The 24219-nt window shown below is 43.2% G+C and overlaps 1 protein-coding gene across 1 annotated transcript in view; it reads left to right on the top strand.

Annotated features, from left to right (window-relative positions):
• Window positions 1–368: 368 nt before the first annotated feature.
• Window positions 369–24219, top strand: part of LOC115986597 (3-hydroxyisobutyryl-CoA hydrolase 1-like) — a 33372-nt gene continuing 9521 nt past the window's right edge. Inside the window, exons 1-6 of the mRNA XM_031109785.1 lie at window positions 369–421; window positions 13272–13352; window positions 20629–20697; window positions 21291–21354; window positions 21593–21672; window positions 21809–21892. Of these exons, the coding sequence (XP_030965645.1) occupies window positions 383–421; window positions 13272–13352; window positions 20629–20697; window positions 21291–21354; window positions 21593–21672; window positions 21809–21892 (417 nt within the window). The 5' untranslated portion in view covers window positions 369–382. The remainder of the gene's footprint in view (window positions 422–13271; window positions 13353–20628; window positions 20698–21290; window positions 21355–21592; window positions 21673–21808; window positions 21893–24219) is intronic.

A 24219-nucleotide genomic window follows, 5' to 3' on the forward strand; every position in this document is an offset into this window, starting at 1 on the left:
GCAAGACAATTGTTTGATTATTTTATTTGGTGAAAAAAAAAGGCATATGTCGGCATTCAATTCAATCCCAACAGTGAAATTTTTCGTGATACATGTGTCATGTGTGATTTTGTAATATATGTTGGCATTCGATGCATGTACGTACTTTTGCATGTTACGTGCTTATGTAGTATTCTTAGCGTTTCTCAAAAAAAAAAAATGTAGTATTCTTAGCACGTGATACACACTGTTCAGCAGGAACATCACGATCACCAATTAGCTAAGCACGTGATACACAAATATGTAATTTGTCATTACTTTTTCATGTCTTTTTATGTCCTTATAAAGAGGACCAATGTAACAGGCTTATCAGAACAGCACACAGAGAGAGAGAGAGAGAGGCATGGATGCACTCAATTCTACTAAACCCGACGACCACCAGGTAGTCTCTCCAACCAGAGTCTTGCTTCACTTATCAATCTTATCTATTAATATTGATTTCACACTTTCATGTCATTTCTTTTATAATTTTTTAAGAGGTGGCAGTGTGGCATACACATATATATTATAATACAATAAATGATTACTGTTCTTTTTTTTTTCTTTTTAAAATTTTCAAGGATAGTGTAGTTGCACGATTTCTCTGGCCCACGTTCTATTGATTGGGCTTAGGTCCAAAGCGCAACCCACAATGAATGTTCGTAGAGGATGGGTGAAAGAACTTGGCCTCAGTGAGCCTGCTCGGTCGGATGCATGGATAAGGAAATGGCGGAAGATAAAAGACACAGGAAAGATTTCTCAAGTCTCCTTCTATTCCTTATATTCCTCTTTTCTTTAGGTCTTAATACAGTTTTTCCGTCCCCTTCTTTGGGGGACTGCATTACATTATATAGCTCTCCTCTTTTCATCTCCACCTTACACCTGTTGATCATCTAAGCATCCACTTGAGCGCCTGTCCCATCAGCCGCCCACACCACTCCTATTGTGAGTTGCAGAGGCCAAGGCGGTACTGTTCAGGGGTCTTTTCCTCATTAATGCGGCCAAGAGGTTGGTTGGGGTGCAATTAATGTGGTGGTAGCTTTTCGAGGGATATTTTGGATTTTATTCATTTTATATGTCTGGAGGGTGAACTGAATTGGCTGGGGACGGCTCTTGGTCTGGGCTTCGTGATGTCCGAGGAGGAGTTTCTCCTCGGACAGGCTCATGGGTGCTGTTGGGATTGAGTAATGCTTCATGCGTGGCCTCCCCTTGGAAAGGACACTCCTCGGATGGGCCTGGATTTGGAGTGGCCCATTATTTTTGGGCCGGGCCCCACAATAGCCCCTCAAAACTCCGGTTTTTATCTCCTTCCGAGGAGAAAAGCGGGGTTTTGATGTAATGAGTGGATAGGGATAAGGAGGACCTGGGGCGCGTGTGCAGATCGTGACCTTTGACGTGCCACAATTCTCGAGGCGTGGTCATTAATTTCTGGAGGCGTTATGTTCCCTTCATCCAACGGTGCGGCACGGATCGAACGACCATCGTTCATTCGCGTATTTTTAGGCAGGAGTGATTTCTTCTCTCTCCTCTTGGCTATATAAGGCGCCAGGGGAGGTTCAGTTCCTTCTTTTATCTGCGTTCCATAAACCTCAAAGGGCTCCAAAGATCTACAGCGAAACCCAGAGACATACAAACGCTTGCGCCCCTTACGCCGCCGTAACCATTTTCTGCGAAACGTCTCGTCCACGAGAGGTTTTCAGGCGTCCCCTCGAGCATCTTGTGAAGGTATCCGTTCATTTCGTTCATCTCGTCGTTTCAATTCTCTCCTCGGACCCTTCTTTTCTGCTCAGTCTTTACTTTCGTTTCCCAGTTCAGTTCAGATGGGTAGATTCGAGAAATTAGTAAAAACTCCGGCCGCTATGGAGGCTTTTAGGGCTAAATACCACATTCCCCCGGGGGTTGGGCTGCGGTACTGTCCTCTTGAAGGAATAGTGACAGATAAACGTCTGGGAGAAGTTGTCATCCCCATGATTGCCTTCATAGAGGGAGGGATGACACTTCCCATGCGTAGGATTACCAGGGAATACCTGTTCAACCATAGGTTGGCGCCGCATCAGTGTGCCCCAAATATGTTCAAGATACTAGGCTGTGTAGATGTCTTAGACGAGCGGATGAACCTAGGCCTTACTTGGCACGATGTGGCCTACCTGTACGAGTGTCACCGCCTCAAGGAGGAGGGGTATTACCTTAAATCCCGGAACGAGGACGTTAGGTTGATCTCTTGTCTCCCGGTATCCAATAAGACCGTGAAGAATGACTTCCTCATTGCTTCCGGGGAGTGGTTCGATGGTATTCATTGTCCGACTCGGGCAGGGAACCCAGGTGCGGCGTCTTTTAGGATCGGTCCTTGTTGGGAAAGGATTTAGTGTTGAGGGTCTATTTTTACTGTTTTCCTTGTATCTGGTAAATTTCTTGAACTAACCCCACCCTTCTTGGTGGTTTGCAGATAAATCTCACGTAGCTCCTCGGCTTAGCCTTGTGAACGTGCCAGCGTTGAACTATCTTCTCAGGTCGGAGATTTACGTTTCCGAGGACGGACAGTTGCGTGCGGCCCATCTAATTTTGGGCTATCAACCTCTGAGCAGCGCTTTCCAAGCCATCGGTCACGCTATAAGGGCTGGCAGTCCGAGATTGGCTAGAATCGACGTGTCCAAAGACGGGTTCCTAGCCGCACGAGATCTGCCACCAGTTGTGTTGCCCGATGTTAGAAATCCGTATCTAGCCGAGCAGCTACCTCCGCCGAACGAGCCTGGTGTTGCTGCTCAGTTTGAAGAGGAAGCTGAATCATCTCGTCTTTCCCTTGAGGATGAGATAGACGAGTTTTATTTTGAGGAGGAAGTTCAGCAATCCCCTTTGGTGGAATTTTCCGATCCCGAAGGAGAGCGGGACCGACATTCTGCAGTTGGTTCTCCTTCCCTTGTTATTTGCTCGGACGATACTTCGGACGAAGAGACGGAGCCTATGGCAGGAAAGGGAAAGAAATCTCTGAAGAAGCTGTTAGGTTCCCGAGGCAAGGGTCAACCATCGGTGGGTCAGTCATCGAAGGGACTCCCTTCACCACCAGCCAAAGTGCTTCCTCATGCGGCCCCTCGGGGCGCTTCAGAACCGGGTCTTAAGGTTAATCCGGACCTGAAGAAGAAGAGGCCGGTTGGCACTTCTGAGGAGGGTGAGGTGGTCGCCCAGCCGACCAAACAGCAAAAAACCACCCGTGCCCCAAGGAGTAGATGGGGCAGCTCCTCGGAGAGGCGGGACGAGGAGGATACTGCTGAAGTGCGCGCCCTTCCGCGTACATGGAGCCCCAAGTTGGAGCTAGAGGGGGTTGCCATCCCCTATAATGCCTCGATCAGAGAGTACAACCACGGCCGAGCTGGGTACGTGGCCGAGGCCCTGGAGCAGCCCCTACTCCTTCCTCGGGACATGGAGGCTTACAGGCGGTTCTCTCAGTCTGAGATCTTCCTATCCCTTAAAAGGGATCTCGCGATGGTAAGTGATCCTTCTACTGTTTCATTAACTCTTTTGGTCTCGTTAGATCTTTTTAAAGCATTTTGGTTTTGTCTGTAGATTACTCAGCAGGTATTTGTGACTGAGGAATTCTGCCGAAGTGAACGTAATCGGACTGAGGCCGAGATCCAGGCTCGGACGGAGGTGGAGAAGACCTTGGGGTCCCTTAAGCACGATCACCTTATACTCACGAACGAGTTCAAGGAGTCGGAGCACCGTCGCAAGAGCGCAGAATCTGGTCTGAAGAGCGCCGAGACCCAGGCGGAGGACCAGCGCAAGGAGCTGTACTCGACGCAGCTCAACCTTGTCACCGAGAAGCAGGCAGTGCAGGATCTTAGAACTGCCCTGCAAAAGGTCGAGGATGAACTGAGAAGGGTCAAAGAGGAGGCTCAGCTGATCCGAGAGGCTACAGAGGCTGAGAAGAATGCTGCTCGCCAGCTGGGGGCTGAGGAGACGGAGGCCAGGCTATCTGAGGAGGTCCCAGAGGTGTGCAGGGATTACTGCAGTATCACATGGGCTCACGCTCTTGATGCTGCAGGAGTTCCTGCAGATTCGGCATTAAGGTTGCCCGAGAACATCTTCTATCCTCAGGAGATCCGGGCGAATCCTGATGAGGCCCAAGTGGCTCCGGAGCAGGACTTGGCGGTGCCTGATGCCGTCCTCGTACCTGGGTCGGCGGAGAATCCTGCCGCAGACTCTGCCGTTGAAGCTCCTCTTCCTCAGCCCGAGCAGTAGGAAGATCCTCCTGCCAAGGCTTAGCCTTTTAGGCTTCTGTTTTTTTTTTTGCGCTCTTTTCCTCTCTTCTTTTTTTTGTTTATGAGAGCTGTCCTATTTTCCATCCTTTTGTAAAGACCTCTCTTTCTACTGTACTCGGAACAGTGATATAAAACGTTAATTTCGCTTACTGTGTATGTATGTTAGTAGCGTTTTTCTTTAAATACATGCAATGATGCAGATATGGGTGATCGGTTAGAACAAAACGAGCTTGTGGTCCCCGCGTAAAAATGATTTTCTTTAAGTAATAACCTCCCAATGTATCATAAATAATAATTTCCTCTACGTCTGTGGTCCGAGGAACCATGCAGGACTTGGGTTTTGTTTAAAACTTATAAAATTTCTTTTTGTACTTGGTTTCCCCATAGGCTTGAGTCCGAGGACCATGCAAGACCTTGGTTCTGTCCAAGACTTACGCGATTTTGCTTTTTTGTACTTGGTTTCCCCATAGGCTTGAGTCCGAGGACCATGCAAGACCTTGGTTCTGTCCAAGACTTACGCGATTTTGCTTTTTTGTACTTGGTTTCCCCATAGGCTTGAGTCCGAGGACCATGCAAGACCTTGGTTCTGTCCAAGACTTACGCGATTTTGCTTTTTTGTACTTGGTTTCCCCATAGGCTTGAGTCCGAGGACCATGCAAGACCCTGGTTCTGTCCAAGACTTACGCGATTTTGCTTTTTTGTACTTGGTTTCCCCATAGGCTTGAGTCCGAGGACCATGCAAGACCTTGGTTCTGTCCAAGACTTACGCGATTTTACTTTTTTGTACTTGGTTTCCCCATAGGCTTGAGTCCGAGGACCATGCAAGACCTTGGTTCTGTCCAAGACTTACGCGATTTTGCTTTTTTGTACTTGGTTTCCCCATAGGCTTGAGTCCGAGGACCATGCAAGACCCTGGTTCTGTCCAAGACTTACGCGATTTTGCTTTTTTGTACTTGGTTTCCCCATAGGCTTGAGTCCGAGGACCATGCAAGACCTTGGTTCTGTCCAAGACTTACGCGATTTTGCTTTTTTGTACTTGGTTTCCCCATAGGCTTGAGTCCGAGGACCATGCAAGACCTTGGTTCTGTCCAAGACTTACGCGGTTTTGCTTTTTTGTACTTGGTTTCCCCATAGGCTTGAGTCCGAGGACCATGCAAGACCTTGGTTCTGTCCAAGACTTACGCGATTTTGCTTTTTTGTACTTGGTTTCCCCATAGGCTTGAGTCCGAGGACCATGCAAGACCTTGGTTCTGTCCAAGACTTACGCGATTTTACTTTTTTGTACTTGGTTTCCCCATAGGCTTGAGTCCGAGGACCATGCAAGACCTTGGTTCTGTCCAAGACTTACGCGATTTTGCTTTTTTGTACTTGGTTTCCCCATAGGCTTGAGTCCGAGGACCATGCAAGACCCTGGTTCTGTCCAAGACTTACGCGATTTTGCTTTTTTGTACTTGGTTTCCCCATAGGCTTGAGTCCGAGGACCATGCAAGACCTTGGTTCTGTCCAAGACTTACGCGATTTTGCTTTTTTGTACTTGGTTTTCCCATAGGCTTGAGTCCGAGGACCATGCAAGACCTTGGTTCTGTCCAAGACTTACGCGATTTTGCTTTTTTGTACTTGGTTTCCCCATAGGCTTGAGTCCGAGGACCATGCAAGACCTTGGTTCTGTCCAAGACTTATAAGAATTGTCATGCAGACCAGCAAGCGGTGGATAATCACGAAACAAAAGGTGGGCGAAGCCACTTTCATTAATAATAATATCTTCTGAGGTTATTTACATTCCATGGTCGTGGTACAGCTTTCTCATCCAAATCTTCTAGATAATAGGCGCCTATTCCAGCTACGGACGTTATACGGTATGGTCCTTCCCAGTTGGGCCCCAACTTGCCCCAAGAGGGGTTTTTTGCACTGCCAAGAACCTTCCTCATCACGAGATCGCCGGGACCGAGGGGTCGCAGCTTGACATTGGCATCGTATCCCTGTCTCAGCTTTTGATGATAATAGGCCATATGAATTGTTGCTTTTTCCCTTCTTTCCTCGGCTAAGTCTAGATTTTTCTCCAACAACTCATCGTTACCGTCCGGAGTAAACGAAATAGACCTTAGTGTGGGAAAGTTGTTCTCAATTGGGAGTACGGCCTCCGCCCCATAAGTCAACGAAAAGGGGGTCTCACCAGTCGACCGTCGTGGCGTTGTCCGATAGGTCCATAGAACGTGTGGGAGCTCCTCTATCCATCTCCCCTTTGCCTCATCCAGCCTTTTCTTTAGTCCGTTCACTATGACCTTGTTCACGGCCTCCACCTGCCCATTTCCTTGGGGATATGCAGGGGTGGAATATCGATTAATGATCCCAAACTCGCGGCAGTATTCCCTAAAGCCTTTACTGTCGAATTGAAGACCATTGTCGGATATGAGTGTGCGCGGGGTTCCGAAGCGGGTGATAATATTCTTCCAGATGAATCTCTGGGCATCTACGTCCCTAATATTGGCCAAAGGTTCGGCTTCCACCCATTTAGTGAAGTAATCGGTCCCGACTATTATGTATCGCTTGTTCCCCGCTGCTTTGGGAAAAGGTCCGACGATATCAAGACCCCACTGTGCGAACGGCCATGGGCTAGAGAGGGGGTTGAGAACCCCTCCGGGTTGGTGGATATTCGGAGCAAATCTTTGGCACTGGTCACACTTCTTGGCGTACTCCTGGGCTTCTCTTTGCATGTTCGGCCACCAGTATCCTTGGGTGAGTGCCCTATGCGCCAGCGACCTTCCTCCAGTGTGACTCCCACAAATTCCCTCGTGTAACTCTTCGAGCAGAGACTCGGACTCTTCTGGATGTACACAGAGTAGGTATGGTCCAGAATAGGAGCGCCGATATAACTGGTGGTCCTCGGATAGCCAGAATCGAGGAGCATTCCTCCGTATCTTATCAGCTTCCAGTTTTTCCTCCGGCAAGACGTCATTCTGGAGGAAGTTCTTTATGGGATCCATCCAGCAGTGATTCTTTCTGATCTGATGGACTCTGGCCGGGTTTCCGCTGATTGGGCTTGCCCGGGCTAAATCTTCAACCAGGATCATTCGCGGCAGATTGTGCGCTGAGGACGTGGCGAGAGTGGCCAGCGAATCTGCATGGGTGTTTACACTCCTAGAGATGTGCGTCAGATTGAAGGATTCAAAATTCGTCTGTAGCCGCTTGACTTGTCCCAGATACTCTTGCATCCTAGTATCTCTAGCTTCCAGCTCACCCATCACTTGTCCGACCACTAGTCTGGAGTCCGAGAATGCTTCTATTATCGTACCGCCCAATTTGTGAACCATCGTCATCCCTTGGAGTAAGGCTTCGTATTCGGCTTCATTGTTCGTGGCCGAGAACCCGAGCCTCAAAGATTTTTCAATGGCGGCACCGTCCGGGGATATTAAAACTATCCCAACTCCCGACCCTCTTTGGTTAGCCGCTCCATCCACGTAGACCTTCCATGGCCTGGTCTCGACTGCTGAAATTACGCCAACCGATTTCTCATCCATGTCTTTTTTCTCAGTCATTGTTTCTAAAGAGGGTTCAGCAAATTCCGCCACCAAGTCCGCGAGGACCTGTCCTTTGATGGAGGATCTGGGCATATATTTGATGTCAAAGGCTCCCAGGAGTGCACTCCACATGGCGATCCTGCCTGTATAGTCAGCGCTGCGAAGCACTGCTCGAAGGGGAAGCTGGGTTAAAACGATGACCGTATGCGCCTGAAAGTAATGAGGGAGCTTACGGGTCGCATGCACTATCGCCAGAATTGCCTTCTCCAAAGGAAGGTACCGTACCTCGGCTTCGTGCAAGGATTTGCTCACATAGTAAACCGGCCGCTGCACCCCATTGTCATCCCGTATCAGCACCAAGCTCACAGCATGGGGGGCTACGGCGATATATGCAAACAGCACCTCATCGGCCTCAGGACTGGACATGATGGGTGGTCGAGACAGGTAATCCTTAAGCTGCTGGAAAGCCTGAGCGCAATCCTCCGACCATTCAAACCCTTTCCATTTGTTTATCAGGAGGTAAAAAGGCCGACATCGATCCGCCGATCGTGATATGAACCAGCTTAGTGCCGCAATCATGCCAGTGAGCTTCTGCACTTCCTTCGGATTCCGAGGAACCTGTAGGCTGTTAATGGCTTTGATCTGGTCGGGACTTACTTCTATTCCCCTGTGAGTGACCATGTACCCTAGGAATTTCCCAGACCCGACCCCAAATGAGCATTTGGAAGCATTCAGCCGCAACCGGTGCTTTCTTAAGATAGCGAAGATCGCTCCGAGGTCATTCACGTGCTCGGAAACCCTTTTGCTCTTCACAACCATGTCGTCTATATAAATCTCGATGATCTTGCCCAGCTGCGGCTCGAACATCCGAGTCATCATCCTTTGGTAGGTTGAGCCTGCGTTCTTCAGCCCAAACGGCATCACCTTATAATGATAGTTTCCGATGGGAGTCATGAAAGCCGTTTTTTCTTGATCGTCAGGCGCAAGGGGTATCTGATGATAGCCTTGAAAGGCGTCCAGGAAGCTCATTCGAGGGTGGCCCACGGTTGCATCCACCAATCGGTCAATTCGGGGTAGGGGGAATGGGTCCTTCGGGCATGCCTTGTTCAGGTCCGTGAAGTCCACACAAACCCTCCACTTCCCTGTCTTCTTTCTTACCACCACTGTGTTTGCCAACCATTCGGGGTAAAAGACCTCTTTGATAGCCCCTGCCCTTTTTAATTTCGCCACCTCGTCCCTTACGGCACTGGCGTGTTCCTTCGAAGGACGTCGAGGCGGCTGTTTCTTCGGAGTTGAAGAGGGGTTGACGTTCAGGTGGTGACAAATAAAGCTGGGATCAACTCCCGGGGCGTCGTAGGCGTCCCACGCGAACACGTCGACATTCTCTCTGAGAAATCCGACCAACTCCTCTTTTTCCTGGGAAGGTAATTCAGATCCGACCTGAAAGAACTTCTCTGGGTCGTCACTAACTGCAATCCTATCCAGACTTTCGCACCTTATCTCCTCGGCCAGCCCCTCGCCTTGGCTTGCCGAGGAAGTTGGTTGCTATAAGCTCTCCGGAGCCGAGGACTCGATTGGGGGCTGACGTAAAACGGCGGCCACCATACACTTCCTGGCCACGGCTTGATCTCCTCGGAGCTCTTCCACTTGTCCTCGGGAGGGATATTTCACTTTTTGGTGAAGCGTGGAGGTCACGGCCTCCAGGGCATGGATCCACGGCCTTGCCATTATCGCAGTGTAAGGCGAATAAGCGTCGACCACAATAAAATTTACCTCCACTATCTCTGCTCCAGTCTGTACGGGTAGTCGGATCTGCCCTTTTGGCGTGACCATCCTTCCTTCAAAACTGAGAAGAGGGGAGTCATAAGCGGCCAAATCTTCTGGCTTCAGGTTCAGCCCCTTGTATAGGTCGGGGTACATTATCTCTACCGCGCTTCCCGAATCCACCATCACCCTCTTCACGTCGAAGCCCCCGATCCTCAGTGTGACCACCAAGGCGTCATCGTGGGGTTGAATAGTTCCTCTCTTATCTTCGTCTGAGAATCCCAGTATTAGAGAGCTTCCCTTTCTTGACCTTTTGGGTTCTCCTTGCCTACCCTCAGAGGGGAACCGATCAACAGCTAACACCCTGGGAGTGGGTGGCCCCGTCCTTCCTGGTGCAGCAAGGATGACATGTATCGTCCCGGTGGGGGGTCCCAAGGACACGTCCTTTCGGGGCTCTTGTGCTGTTTGGCCGGGATGGCCACTTGACGGGTGCAGTAAGTGACGTAGCTTTCCTTCTCGGACCAACTGATCTAGGTGATTCCATAGATTCCGGCAGTCCTCCGTAGTATGCCCATGATCCTGATGATAGTGGCAGTACAGGTTCCAGTTACGCCTGGAAGAGTCTCCAGCCATCTTTCCTGGCCACCTGAAGTAAGGCTCATTCCGTACCTTCTCCAACACCTGTTGTACTGGCTCCCTGAATACGGCATTCACTGCTTGCGGGTTGCTCTGGCCCGCCTGTCGCGAAAAATCTCTCCTCGGCTGACCAGGATTGTGCCGTTCCGACCTGAAATCATTTGCTTTGGGGGGGATAACTTTCTCCTTACCCCTCCCTTGCAGTTGATCTTCCTCCACTCTTTTGTACTTGTTAATCCTATCCCTCAGTTGATCGATGTTGGCAACCGGTTTACCAGTGAGGGATTTCCTTAAGCCATGGTCGGTGGGGAGCCCGCTTTTGAACGTGCTGATAGCGACCGCATCATGGTTGTCATCCAGGTCGTTGTATACTTCCCAGTATCTGTCCGAGTACGCTTTCAAAGTCTCTCCCTCGTGCATGGACAAGGACAATAGCGATCCGAGGGGCCTGGGGACTCTGGTGCTGGTGATGAAGCGGGTGCAGAAATCCCGAGTGAGCTGCTTGTATGAGCTTATGGAATTTGCCTTTAGGCCATTGAACCACCTCATCGCCATTGATCCCAGGCTGGAAGGGAAGATTTTACACATCAGGGCCTCATCTTTCGAGTAGATCGCCATCTTTTGGTTAAACTGGCTCACGTGTTCTACCGGGTCCGTTCGACCGCTATAGATGGTGAATGTCGGCTGGTTGAACCGTCGAGGCAGCTTAGCCCCTTCAATTCTATACGTGAAGGGGGATCTTGAGACCTGGTCCAACGCCTTCTTCATGGCATCGTTTCCCGAGCCCCTGCTGGATGTGCTCTCATACTTCCGCACGTGGCGCGGCTCCTTTACGTAGGAAAAGGTTTCACTTGGGGGGGTCTTTGACCTCCGTCGGTAACTCACATCCTCCGCATTAGAGGACCCGTCTGAGTCTGAAGGAGATCGTTTTCGCTGGGTTCGTCGCAACTTTCTCTTCAGATCATCTATCTCTCTCTGCATGTCCTGGTGACTCATTCGCCTCTGGGAAGCGTGGCTTCCTACCTGAGTGTGACTCTGGCTTGTCCGGATAGTTTGCACACTTCCCTCACGATCTCCCCTGTGGCCTGGGTTGACGGGGTTATTCTGCCTCTGGGACTCGACGGGTTGTGTCCGTTGGGAGTCAGCCTGGTGAGGATTCCCCTGGTGCGGATTTAGTTCTGCCATGCTTGACCGTTGTGCTTGCTGATGCCCTAGTTCTTCCCACAGACGGCGCCAATTGTAGTTGCACGATTTCTCTGGCCCACGTTCTATTGATTGGGCTTAGGTCCAAAGCGCAACCCACAATGAATGTTCGTAGAGGATGGGTGAAAGAACTTGGCCTCAGTGAGCCTGCTCGGTCGGATGCATGGATAAGGAAATGGCGGAAGATAAAAGACACAGGAAAGATTTCTCAAGTCTCCTTCTATTCCTTATATTCCTCTTTTCTTTAGGTCTTAATACAGTTTTTCCGTCCCCTTCTTTGGGGGACTGCATTACATTATATAGCTCTCCTCTTTTCATCTCCACCTTACACCTGTTGATCATCTAAGCATCCACTTAAGCGCCTGTTCCATCAGCCGCCCACACCACTCCTATTGTGAGTTGCAGAGGCCAAGGCGGTACTGTTCAGGGGTCTTTTCCTCATTAATGCGGCCAAGAGGTTGGTTGGGGTGCAATTAATGTGGTGGTAGCTTTTCGAGGGATATTTTGGATTTTATTCATTTTATATGTCTGGAGGGTGAACTGAATTGGCTGGGGACGGCTCTTGGTCTGGGCTTCGTGATGTCCGAGGAGGAGTTTCTCCTCGGACAGGCTCATGGGTGCTGTTGGGATTGAGTAATGCTTCATGCGTGGCCTCCCCTTGGAAAGGACACTCCTCGGATGGGCCTGGATTTGGAGTGGCCCATTATTTTTGGGCCGGGCCCCACAGATAGTATAGTTGCATTGATTTTTTATATATTTTTTGATGAATTCATGAAATAGTATGATGCAGTTTCAAATGATTTAGTTTTAAAAAAAATTAATTAGTTAATCGGTTTGAAATTGCTTGATTTATGATAATAAAAAAAAAAAATCTTATATGAATAAAAGTGTGCAATAATATGTTTGTTTCAGTGATAATATTTTATAAAAAATGAATTATTTTCCAAAAAGTAGTGTTTTTTATAATACTAATTTATCTTTTTTAACTTGCTGTGAGATATAATTATTTTCCAAAAAATTTAGTGGAAAACAATCTTTAAAAATAAGTTATACTTTTTATGTTGATCAAAGATAGTTTTCCTTTAACTCATTTTTTATGATGTTACCAAACATTGGAAAACTATTTTTACACAAGAATTTTCATCGAAATAATCGAAGGACAAAGTTTAGCTACAATATCTTCACACAAGATAAATAAACGAAGGACAAATTTTGTCCTTTCTCAATATCTTGTTTATCTACAATATTGAGGAAGGACAAAGTTTAATCACAAAATTGGTTGTAGTTTTAAGTTACAAGCTTACTCAATATCTTTTTATTGTGAGTGAATTTTGACAAATCCACCATTGGATTATATCTTCTTATTATATCTTTCATGTTTGCAAAATTTCTGAAAAATTAAAGATTAATAGCTATGTCGTCAATAAATTGTTTAAATTGCAAGTTTTTGTAATTTGAAATTATGCATAAAATATATGTTTATAGATCATATAGTAAATAATATTCGATTAACACAAAATTTGACATGTATATTAAGAACGTAAAGAACATGCAATTCAACTGTTAGATTTTCAAAATATGTAGTAATGTTTATTTTATTGAGTAAGGTTGTAATCTTATACTACAACTAATTTTGTAGCTAAGCTTTGTTTGCCTAGGAATTATCATTAGCAGAATTATGCAAATAAGCTACTAAAAATAAGCAATTCCAAAACAGACATTCTATTTGGATGCTTGAATAAATTACCTTTAAATTTTCAATAATGGCAAGAATTATCATTAGCAAAAGAACTAAGATCGTGGCCAATTTATGCGTAAAGTGTATTGTGTTTGGTCGTTTTCAGTAACTTATATATATTCCTTTCTTGTTTGACAGATTTTGGTTGAAGTGAAGTTGTCTGCAAGAATATTGACATTGAATAGACCTAAGCAACTAAATGCCCTTTCATTTCAAATGGTATGACACCTAACTTATTGAATACTTTTGATGTGTTTTCTTGCATTGTCTTTTTTATTATACTACCATGTTATGGATCAAATGCCTCAGTTATCTTATGTTTTTAAATTGATATATATAAATATATATATATATATATATAAATGAAATCAAATGAAATGCGATGGCAGGGTGCAAAGCTATGTCTGCTAAATGTGGTGTTGTTTCTTTGTTTCAAAATGGCTGGACTCAATAATCTATTAAGTATAATTTCTATAATATGGATGTGTTGGGTTCTAAAACTTTAGGTTTAAATATATTAGAACTTCATTTTGTAATGTTGGCAAACCATGATTAAAACGTTTAGTCTTGTTTTAGACTTGCTCAAAGTATGTTTATATGTAAAGTTGGAATCGAATGTACTGCAGGATTTATTGCGTAAATCTACCTGGCTCGATCAACCGAAAATTAGACTCGATCGATCGAACCTCCTGCAGATTATTTTTCTACAAAATTTTCCAACTCAGCCCAAGCCCGTTTGACGTGTTGGGTTTTATGTTTTGCCTTAAGTATAAAAGGAAAAACCCTAGCCATATTTTGATGTTGTTGATGCTGTGTGTATGAATCTCTTGTGAGATATAGAGGTGTTTGCCTTCATACATACTTAGGGTTTCCAATCTCAAGATTGATGTCGAGAGCTTGGTGATCGTTTCAATTGCTGCACAAAAAGCTTAAAGAAAACATAAGTGGGAATATTTGTGGTTACTGTGAATCTAAGAAAGAAGTAGTCCGTGGACTCAGAGCTGTCACGTGGTCATGGTAGTAAGTTTCCTACTTGAGATAGTAATAAGATGTTAGAGGTCTAAGTCGCTATTGTGTAAACTTCAATTCTTTCATAGTGGATCTGTTTTACTTTAAGGATAGTTAGGTTAAATCATTCCCAGGTTTTTTATTGGTTTGGTTTTCCTGGGTCATCATATCTTTGTGTTATTTATTTTCCGCTGCTTTACATGATATGATATATTTGTGTTAACCTAAATATGATTAATTTGACTAAGTAATCACTTGGATATATAACTAGGTTAATCAACTTGTGTTTTTAAGGGGTCTAAAAACGTACAGGATGATTTTGTATTTCTAGTCCTTTAAGTGGATCAACCTTATTCCGTTTCTTTGTTCTTTTGAATATACATTCCCTTTTGTTATATTTTGTAATGTCAATCACAATTTTACTTGGGGAATTTTTGCTATTTCCAGATCTTGTTATGTGGTTTCTTGCATTCCATTACCTGTCATGATATTTTGCTTTGTGTAAGATAATGATATGCATGTTGGGGATAATACACAAAATAATCAAGAAAGAGCAAAGTGAACACAAAAGATAAACAGAAAAATAGATAACTTTGAGGCACAAAATTGTTATCCTTAGACAAGATTTGCCCTCACACTATTTTTGCTAAAGAGTTATCACAAATTCGTCTCCTAGATACAACCAAGTTTGTTGGATTCTACAAACAGGAATTTTGGAGATTTTTTTTGTTTCTTAGAAACTGATTTTGGGAGAGAAAGGAATTAGTTATCAAGTGAACATGAACCACTATTTATCCCCATGAGGTTATAATCCTTTAAAAGACTCAAATGGAAAGTTTAAATGTTTCATAAAACCATTCACAAGGCTTAAAACCTTTTCAAACATTCAAAACAGTTACTAGAAAAATTCTGCAAAAATTTAGTTTTTATAAGTCTTGAAAGATCGAGAGGAATTGAGCATCAATCGAAGGTTCTTCTCAATCGATCAAACGTGAATCAAACATCAATCGAGGGAGGCAAAAACTCTAGATCAAATTTCTTGATCATTTCAATCGATCAAGAAAAATCTCGACCAATCGAAAATTCCTAGACTTGAATTTTCACATAGAAAATTCTAGAACTTGAATTTTCATTTTATCATCTTTATAAATCAATACTCTTTAATCTTAAATATCATTATTGCAACCTATTTGTTGAATTAGCGGAAGCTCTGACGCTAGAATATTGAATAAATGACTGAACAAAGAGCTTTTATTTGAAAACTTGACTCTTTGAATTACAACACTTTACAAGCACTAATGCTTTTACAAGACACACACACCAACTCTCTAGACACCTATGTATTGACACTACACAATAACTCTTACTTATTTCTTCACTTCACACTCTTCACAAGTCTCTCACACATCTCACTAATCTCATACACACTAGTCTCTCACTAGTCTCACACACTTCTTCACATACCACCACATCTATTTATACTAGGTGTATATTGGTTAGGAAACCAACTTGAATCTTCTAGCATCTTCTTTTTTAATACTTTATTTGCTAAGCTTCTAGACTATTCCATAAACATGTGGTTGAGTTTTACTTCTACATAGAAGTCTCTAGAGATATCTCATAGAGAAATCCGGAAAGAGCATCATGAAGAAATTTTCGGAATGCAAGAGAACTTTTTAGAGAATTCCGGAAAGAAGTAAATTGAGTGGAACTCTAGAAGTTTCTAAAGAGAGAGATTGTGTGAAAAGTTCTAGAAGTTTCTAGAATACTCTAGAAATTTCTAAAGACAAGAGAGTTAGTGTTGATTTCTAACACTCCCCCCTCAACACTAACTCTCTCTCAATTCATCCTTGGTCGTCATATTCTATAAGTGCCACATTTGCATACTTGGGATTGGATTTTCGTTGTCTTGATGACCTTCTAGGTTGTTACTGTGGACTTCTGTCTTCTTCCTCAACTTCTGAAATTCTTGGTCGATCCTCCTCTGGCGTCCTATGGTACACACCAGTTTGCCAAGGACTTTGAGTTATTTCTCTAGACTCTGGCTCACGATCTTCAAAAAGTTTTACTTCATCAATTGTTGTGAGCTGGTCTTTCCTTGATTGCTCCCCCGTGCTCTCAAGATTTTTATCTTTGATTTCTTTTGGTAATGTTGCTTTTTCTTCCAACCACCATGAAGATGCTTCATCAAATATCACATCCCTTGAGGTGTAGCAATGACCATTCGTTGGATTATAACAACTCCAACCTTTCCTTTGGCTATCGTAGCCCACAAAGATGCAATGAACCGCCTTCTTATCAAACTTACTACGTAGATGATTAGGCACAAATACATAGCAAACACAGCCAAAGACTTGAAAATGGCTTACCATTGGTTTGGTGTTCCATAGCTTTTGGAAAGGTGAGACAAACCCAAGTCTTGCTTGTGGAAGTCTGTTGATCACATGAGCCGCTGTCTTCATACACTCTGCCCAAAATCTACCTGGCACATTTTTTGTGTGCAACATGCTTCGGCATGTCTCTGCAAGATGTCTATTCTTCCTTTCAGCCACAACATTTTGCTGTGGAGTTGTTGGACAAGTAAATTGTCGTCGTATGTTGCACTCTTGTAGATACTTGCAGAATTCATTTGAAGTATACTCTCCCCCATTCCCATTATTCGTGCGTAGACATTTAATCTTTCTTCCAACTTCTTTTTCAATTTTCATTTGGAACTCCTTAAATTTTGACAAAGTCTCAGATTTTTCTTTCATAAAGAAAACCCATACGTACCTTGAAAAATCATCGATGAAGGTCATCATGTAGTGCATCCCACTGATAGATGCTTGCTTTACAGGTCCAAAGACATCTGAATAGATCAACTCTGAAAGTTCAATTAGTGTATAAAACACTATGAACGTCGTTTTAGACCCCCAATAAACAAATTACCAATTCAAGCTTAATATCAAACAATTAATGTGTGGAATATGAACATAAGCTAAACACAGAATTGATAAACAATCTAAACCAAATAAAATCACATCCACAGCTGAAATTAAATGGCAAAGATTAAGGGAAGAGAGATGCAAACACAAGGACAACAAAATGATGTGTTATTGAAGAGGAAACCGAAGCCCTCGGCGTAAAACCTCTCCGCTGTCTTCCAAGCAGTAAATAATCCACTAAAGAATATAGTTGGGATACATGAACAGTAAAAGACCCTCCAAGCCTAATCTACCCAATGTACCTAAGCCGTCCAAGCTCCTACTCCAACGAGGTTACGCCGAACCTATTTCTTCTTTAACTTACCGGATTCTGCTACTTGACCATAGTATCAACCAATATGAAATTAGTCCCTTCTTAACTGCTTCCCAAACACCAAATGGACTTCTCACAGATATGGGTATGATAAGACAAAGTTTTGGTAATGTACCTCTCAAGGATTTGACAATGGAGAGGAAGAGAGTAGAGGAATTTGAAGAGTCTCTATGTAAAGATTGTGGATGAATCAATCTTGTTTTTCTCTAGGGTTTCTCTCTCAAAATTCTCTCTAGAAGCTCTCATATTTCGTGGGTATAAGGGTCTATATATAGTGGGGTGAGAAAGGAATACGAAGAGTCAGTTTTTCCCAAACAGTGTGGTCTGGTGACTTGGCCTCGCGACTGGACTAAGTCGCGAGTTTAAGTTGCGAGCTAACAGCCTGGCCAGCCTGGGACTTTTGTCCTGTAGTGGAATAGCTGGCATGACTCTGTAGTTCCCCTGCATGCTTTACACGTGTGCCAGATTTGGCGACTTGCCAGTCGTGAGTCAGCCGCGAGACTCTGTATCTTTGCATAATCTTGAGCATTTCTTCACACTCTCTCACTCACTACCCTTACACGATTTCCACCTAAAAACAGGATTACTAATTGCTAAAATACAAGCAAATTTGGTACGGAATAAAGCGAACAAGATGGTTGATAAAATTCAACCTTACAAACTCTAGCGGCTCCTTTGCTCTAAACTTTGACTCTTGATACGGCAGTTGATGTGCCTTCCCGTATTGGCACCCAGCATAAACTGTGTCTTCTCGACACTCCAGTTGAGGTAGACCCTTGAGCATAGACTTGCTCATCATCACCTTCAATTTATGGTAGCTAACGTGCCCCAATCTTGCATGCCAAAGATTTGCAGTTTCATTCTTCCGAGTTTTATCCACATAGGCCAATTCGGTTGACATCACATACACGGAGTCCATTCGTTTGGCTTCCATGGTTGGTGTACCAATAACTATTAGCTCCTTGTACACCTTGACATCTTTAGGACCAAACAAAAGCCAATTACCTTCATCTACTAGTTGCGTGACTGAAAGCAGATTTTTCTTCACTCCAAGCACATGATATACCTTCTTCAAAGGTACTTGCTTATCGTTGTTGTTGTTGCGAGGGGTGTTACTGTCTCACCAATGTGTGCTATTGGCAGTCTTGTATTATCAGCCGTTACTACCACCTTCATTCCTTTATACTTGGACATGTTTTGCAATTTCTCCTTGTCGCCAGTCATATGGTTTGTGCATCTTGAGTTGACAACCCAATGCTTTTTGTAACTTGCTTGATTGTGATTGGCCACTGCAAGTGCCTTCTCTTCTTCTTCTTCCACAATGGAGGCTGCTAATTTCTCTTTTTCTTCAATAGGCTCTATCACAGCAAGAGATGCTTCAACAACCCATTCTCCTTCGCTATCATCTTCTAGGTTGCTAAACGTTGCTGTATTTCCTTGAGCTGTTCTCCACTTAAATCGACAGTCTCGTGCAAAGTGGCCCATTTTTCCACACTTGAAACACATGACATTACGTCTTTTAGGACTAGTGGATCATCGTTCATTATTGTCGCCACTTCCTCGAGCTCCTCCATCTTGAGAGCTCTCTTTATCTTCTTTATCTTTATCATTTCTATTCTTAGAACCTGCATTAAATCTTCTCTTGGGTTGGTCTTTATATTGACCGCTAAAGAGTGCCTCTTTATCACTCTTTAGTGAGACCCCAACCATTTGCTTGACCAATACTTCTTGGTCAGCTAGCAAAATTTTCAATTCTACTAATTATTGTTGGATAGGCCAACCTTGAATGGCAGCTAGAAAACTTCTATATTCAGGTCTCAACCCATGAATGACTATCCTTCTCATTCTTGCATCATAAATATTTGATGCAGGATCTAATTCAGAGATTTCGCAACAGAGAGACTTTACCTTGGTGAAGTATTGTGTGATCATCATATCTCGTTGTGCCACCGACATTAGCTCGTTTTCAAGCAACTATAGCCTTACATCATTCTTCTTTGAAAATAGTGTTGAAATGGTGTCCCACACAGCCTTTGGTGTGTTTACATGCCTGATGTGCTCTAGCATCTCTTCCTCAATGCTTGTCTTGATTGCAAACAAAGCCTTCCCGGCTTTAATCTTCCACTTTCGCAAAGCTTTGGCATTCTCAGTAGGTGTGGTTTCACCACCAGCCACGATCTCCCACAGATCTTGCCCCTGCAAGTACGACTCCATACAAGTCGACCATGTGTTGTAATTCTGGTTATTGAGCCTTCTAATGCTACTGACAGCTTGGAGGTCCACCATCTCCACTTGGTGAAATCTCTCGCTCTACCAAATAAGCTTGGTCCTAGACCACGAGCTTCACAGTCCCAAACTGTACACGAGCAGAATGAACACCTCCAAAAATACTGTTCGAGACACCACAAACACGGTCCCTGACCGCCTTGCTCTAATACCAGATTGTTGAGTTAGCGGAAGCTCTAACACTAGAATATTGAATAAATGACTGAACAAAGAGCTTTTATTTGAAAACTTGACTCTTTGAATTACAACACTTTACAAGCACTAATGCTTTTACAAAACACACACCAACTCTCTAGACACCTATGTATTGACACTACACAATAGCTCTTACTTATTTCTTCACTTCACACTCTTCACAAGTCTCTCACACATCTCACTAGTCTCTCACTAGTCTCACACACTTCTTCACATACCACCACATCTATTTACACTAGGTGTATGTTGGTTAGGAAACCAACTTGAAGCTTCTAGCATCTTCTTTTTGAATACTTTATTTTCCAAGCTTCTAGACTATTCTATAAACATGTGATTGAGTTTTACTTCTACATAAAAGTCTCTAGAGATATCTCATATTGAAATCCGGAAAGAGCATCATGAAGAAATTTCTGGAATGCAAGAGAACTTTCTAGAGAATTTCGGAAAGAAGTAAATTGAGTGGAACTCTAGAAGTTTCTAGAGAGAGAGATTGTGTGAGAAGTTCTAGAAGTTTCTAGAAGACTCTAGAAATTTCTAGAGACAAGAGAGTTAGTGTTGATTTCTAACACTATCCACGTATATACCTATATATACAACAATGCATACTAATATCAATATTGCAATACTTATGCATGCATGTCATAGTGCAAATGAAGTAACCAATTTGCTATAACATTTTACCTGGAACTTGTTTAATGCAAAATTCTAGATTTCTCGGCTATTGGAGCTTTTCGTTGCATATGAGGAGGATTCTAATGTGAAGTTGGTAATTGTCAAGGTATGTCCATTCTTAAGAGACAATCTTCATATCTTACCTTCAAATTGCATTGGAAATAAATCAAAAAGAAAGTCATATCTTTCTGACACTTTATTTTGGCTGATCCTCTCAAATGAATGTGTGGGTACATGGCAGTGGATATTACATTTAATTTTCTTAATTCAGGTAGTGCTAATGAATCATTGTGATTGCTGTTTTGTTATGCAGGTTGTAAGGATTTTGTTGTTAAATTAACCCTCAGTTATTTATGTTGGTTCTAAATGAAAAGCCAGTTTTGTGGTGAGGGCAGAAGTTATTTTATTTTGGCTAAGTAAAACAGATTATCTTCTTTAATCCTCTAAAAAAAAAGGCAACCTTCTTAAAGTTGTTAACTTGTAAACTTCATCTAGTTCAATTGTAAATTTACTTAGTATGGCTAGTAAAGGCTGTTCGTATGGAGGAGTCTCAAGACATTTTCTTGTGCATATATGATAGATAGGCATTTTCATTTGTTTAACTAAAGTTTATAAGTAAAGAATTGGGCACGTTTTCGATTGTTTCAGCCTTGCAGAGAATGCAAACTGATTGCATGTCCTCCGTGGTCATTTTTTTAGGGAAAGGGAAGAGCATTTTGCGCTGGAGCTGATGTTGCAGCAGGGATTCGGGATATTAATGAAGGTGTAGGCTCTTTTTATTACTCATTGGACCACCCTCACTGGTCCTCAACATCTAGATTATTCATGACCTACCACCACAGATAAGATTCAACTGCTATTGTGGAGTCTTTCAGTCATCTCTTCTTTACAAGATGCTCAACTTATGTGAATTTCAAGAATTTATTTTTTAAGAAGTAAAGGACATCAATGCTAATCCTGTAATACTTCCCCCCGTCCCCCCCAATATTTTTATGTATTAGGTACCTGGAGATTAGGTGCAAAATTGTATTGGACGAAGTTCACCTTAATTTACATTTTGGCAACATATCGTAAACCCCAGGTGACCCTGTTCACCATGAATTGTAAATTTTCATTATCTTTTGTTTATATTGACTTTTGACTGTGGAGGCATTCTTGGTCAAGTTAGTTTCATGAATATATTCTTTCTTACTATTAGCATGCAAATATTGTTGAAGGTTTCAATCCTTAATGGAATTGTCATGGGAGGTGGGGCAGGGGCTTCAATACATGGTAGATTCCGGGTTGCAACAGAAAATTCGGTATTTATCTCTCTTTATCTCCACTTTTTAAGTCCTACAGAATTTTACTTTCTCCTATTAGATGATTATGAATTACACACTTCCCTAAGATTTTATAGAGCAGTAACATATTTCCATTATTTTATCCCATTCAATTGATGATAGTCACTTTGAATGTCCAAAGTAGGGAATTGAATATTGTTAGAAATACTGAATGATTGTATATTGTATTTCACAGTAAAAGAATACACATGAGTGCCTTTATATAGGAGGCCTATGAGTGCAGTACAAGTAAGAGTATAGTACAAGAATGTGTATTATACAAGTAATCTAGTTGGGCCTAAAACCCATAACATTATACACATTAACAAGCCCACAACACCATACACATTAACAGCCCCTCTTAAACTTAAGGTGGATGTGAGACCAACTTGAAATTGTCAAACAAAGTACGAAGGCGTCCCTTAGGATGTGACTTGGTGAAGATATCTGCAAGTTGATCTTTAGAGGAGACTGAAATTAGCTTGAGAGCACCATGGACAAGATGATAACGGATAAAATGACAATCAATCTCGATGTGTTTAGTCTGTTCATGGAAGACATCATTGTGAGCAATATGAATGGCACTTTGGTTGTTACAATAAAGAAGAGTAGCAGAGGATGTAGACACACCTAAGTCTTTAAGAAGCCATCGTAGCCAAAGGAGCTCAGATGTGATATCAACAAGAGCACGATATTCTGTTTCAGTACTAGAGCGGGCCACATGAGTTTGTTTCTTACTTCGCAAAGAAATTAGAGAAGAACTAAGAAGAAAGCAATAACCAGTAGTGGACCTACGATTAGTGGGATCTCCTGCCTAATCAGCATCAGAAAATGCACGGAGAATAAAAGGAGACTGAGCAGAGTAGAAAAGACCATGGAAGAGAGTGCCTTTTAGGTATCGAAGAATACGCAGAACAGCAGCATAGTGAGTCGATCATGAAGTAGACAGATACTGGCTCACCTGATGAACAACATAGGAAATGTCTAGACGAGTAACAGTGAGATAAACTAGGTGGCCAACCAAGCGTTTGTAAAGAGAGGGATTAGACAATGCTTTCCCCCCTAAGGGAGTCAGATGTGCATTAAACTCAACTGGAGTGTCAACAGTCTTGCTATCAGTGAGTTCAGCTCGAGACAAGAGTTTAGAGGCATACTTGGCTTGAGTAATGTAAAGTCCATTTGTAAAATGAGTGATATTTCAAGACCTAAGAAGTAGCTAAGATGTCCAAGATCTTTCATCTCAAACTGCTAATTGAGAAAATCCTTGAGTTCTTGGATGCCACTGAGGTCATCACTAGTTATGATTGTATCATCTACATATAGGAAAAGTAAAATAGTGCCTTTGTCAGTGCGACAAAGAAATAAAGCAGAATCATAATGACTGGCCATGTAACCCAAGCGAGAGATGGTAGAGCTGAATTTGGCAAACCAAGCTCGTGGAGCTTGTTTAAGGCCATAAAGTGCACGTCGAAGGTGACAAATCTTGCTTAATTCAACAGAGAGACCAGGAGGAGGTTGCATATAAACTTCTTCACTTAAATACCCATTAAGGAATGCATTTTTGACATCCATCTGAAAAAAGGTCCCATTTACTAGCAGCAGCAACAGCTAAGAGGGCACGGACATATGAGATACGAGCAACCGAAGCAAAGGTCTCTTCGTAATGAATCCCATACTCCTGTGTAAAACCTTTTGCAACAAGACAAGTTTTGTAGGGCTCAATGGATCCATCAGAGTGAGTCTTAATCTTATAGATCCACTTACAACCAATCACAAATTTCCCAGGAGGGAGAGCCACCAAGTCCCAAGTATGGTTTTTAGATAATGCATCAAGTTCCTCTTTCATTGCAATCTGCCATAAAGGGCCAGTGGAAGCCTCATGAGAGGTGTGAGGCTCATGTAGTGTAGCAAGGGTAGTGTAACAATGATAGTCAAGTAAATGTACAGGAATGGATCTTACTTGAGTTGAGTGACGAGATGGAATGTCTTGTGCATGATCTTCAGGCGGAGCAAGAGCAAGGGACCCAAGCTCAAGGTTGGGTAGTTTGTCTTTAACCTGTTCATCTTCCACTCGTTCATTAAAGGGTGAACTAGGAAAGGGATCAAGAATATTTGGTGGTTAGACAGAGAAGTCTACGGGAGAATCAAGAGCAACTACAGGAGGATTAGGAGCAGCTACAGAAGGAATATGTGCCTCATCTAGAAAAAGATCTAAGACAGAGGAGGAAGATAGAGAGGCACGAAAGTGAGAGAGCTCAACAAAGAGGTGATGTTCCTAAAAGATAACATTGCGGTAGATACGAAGA

The sequence above is a fragment of the Quercus lobata genome, chromosome 4, assembly GCF_001633185.2.
Source record: "Quercus lobata isolate SW786 chromosome 4, ValleyOak3.0 Primary Assembly, whole genome shotgun sequence".
Lineage (NCBI taxonomy): Eukaryota > Viridiplantae > Streptophyta > Magnoliopsida > Fagales > Fagaceae > Quercus > Quercus lobata.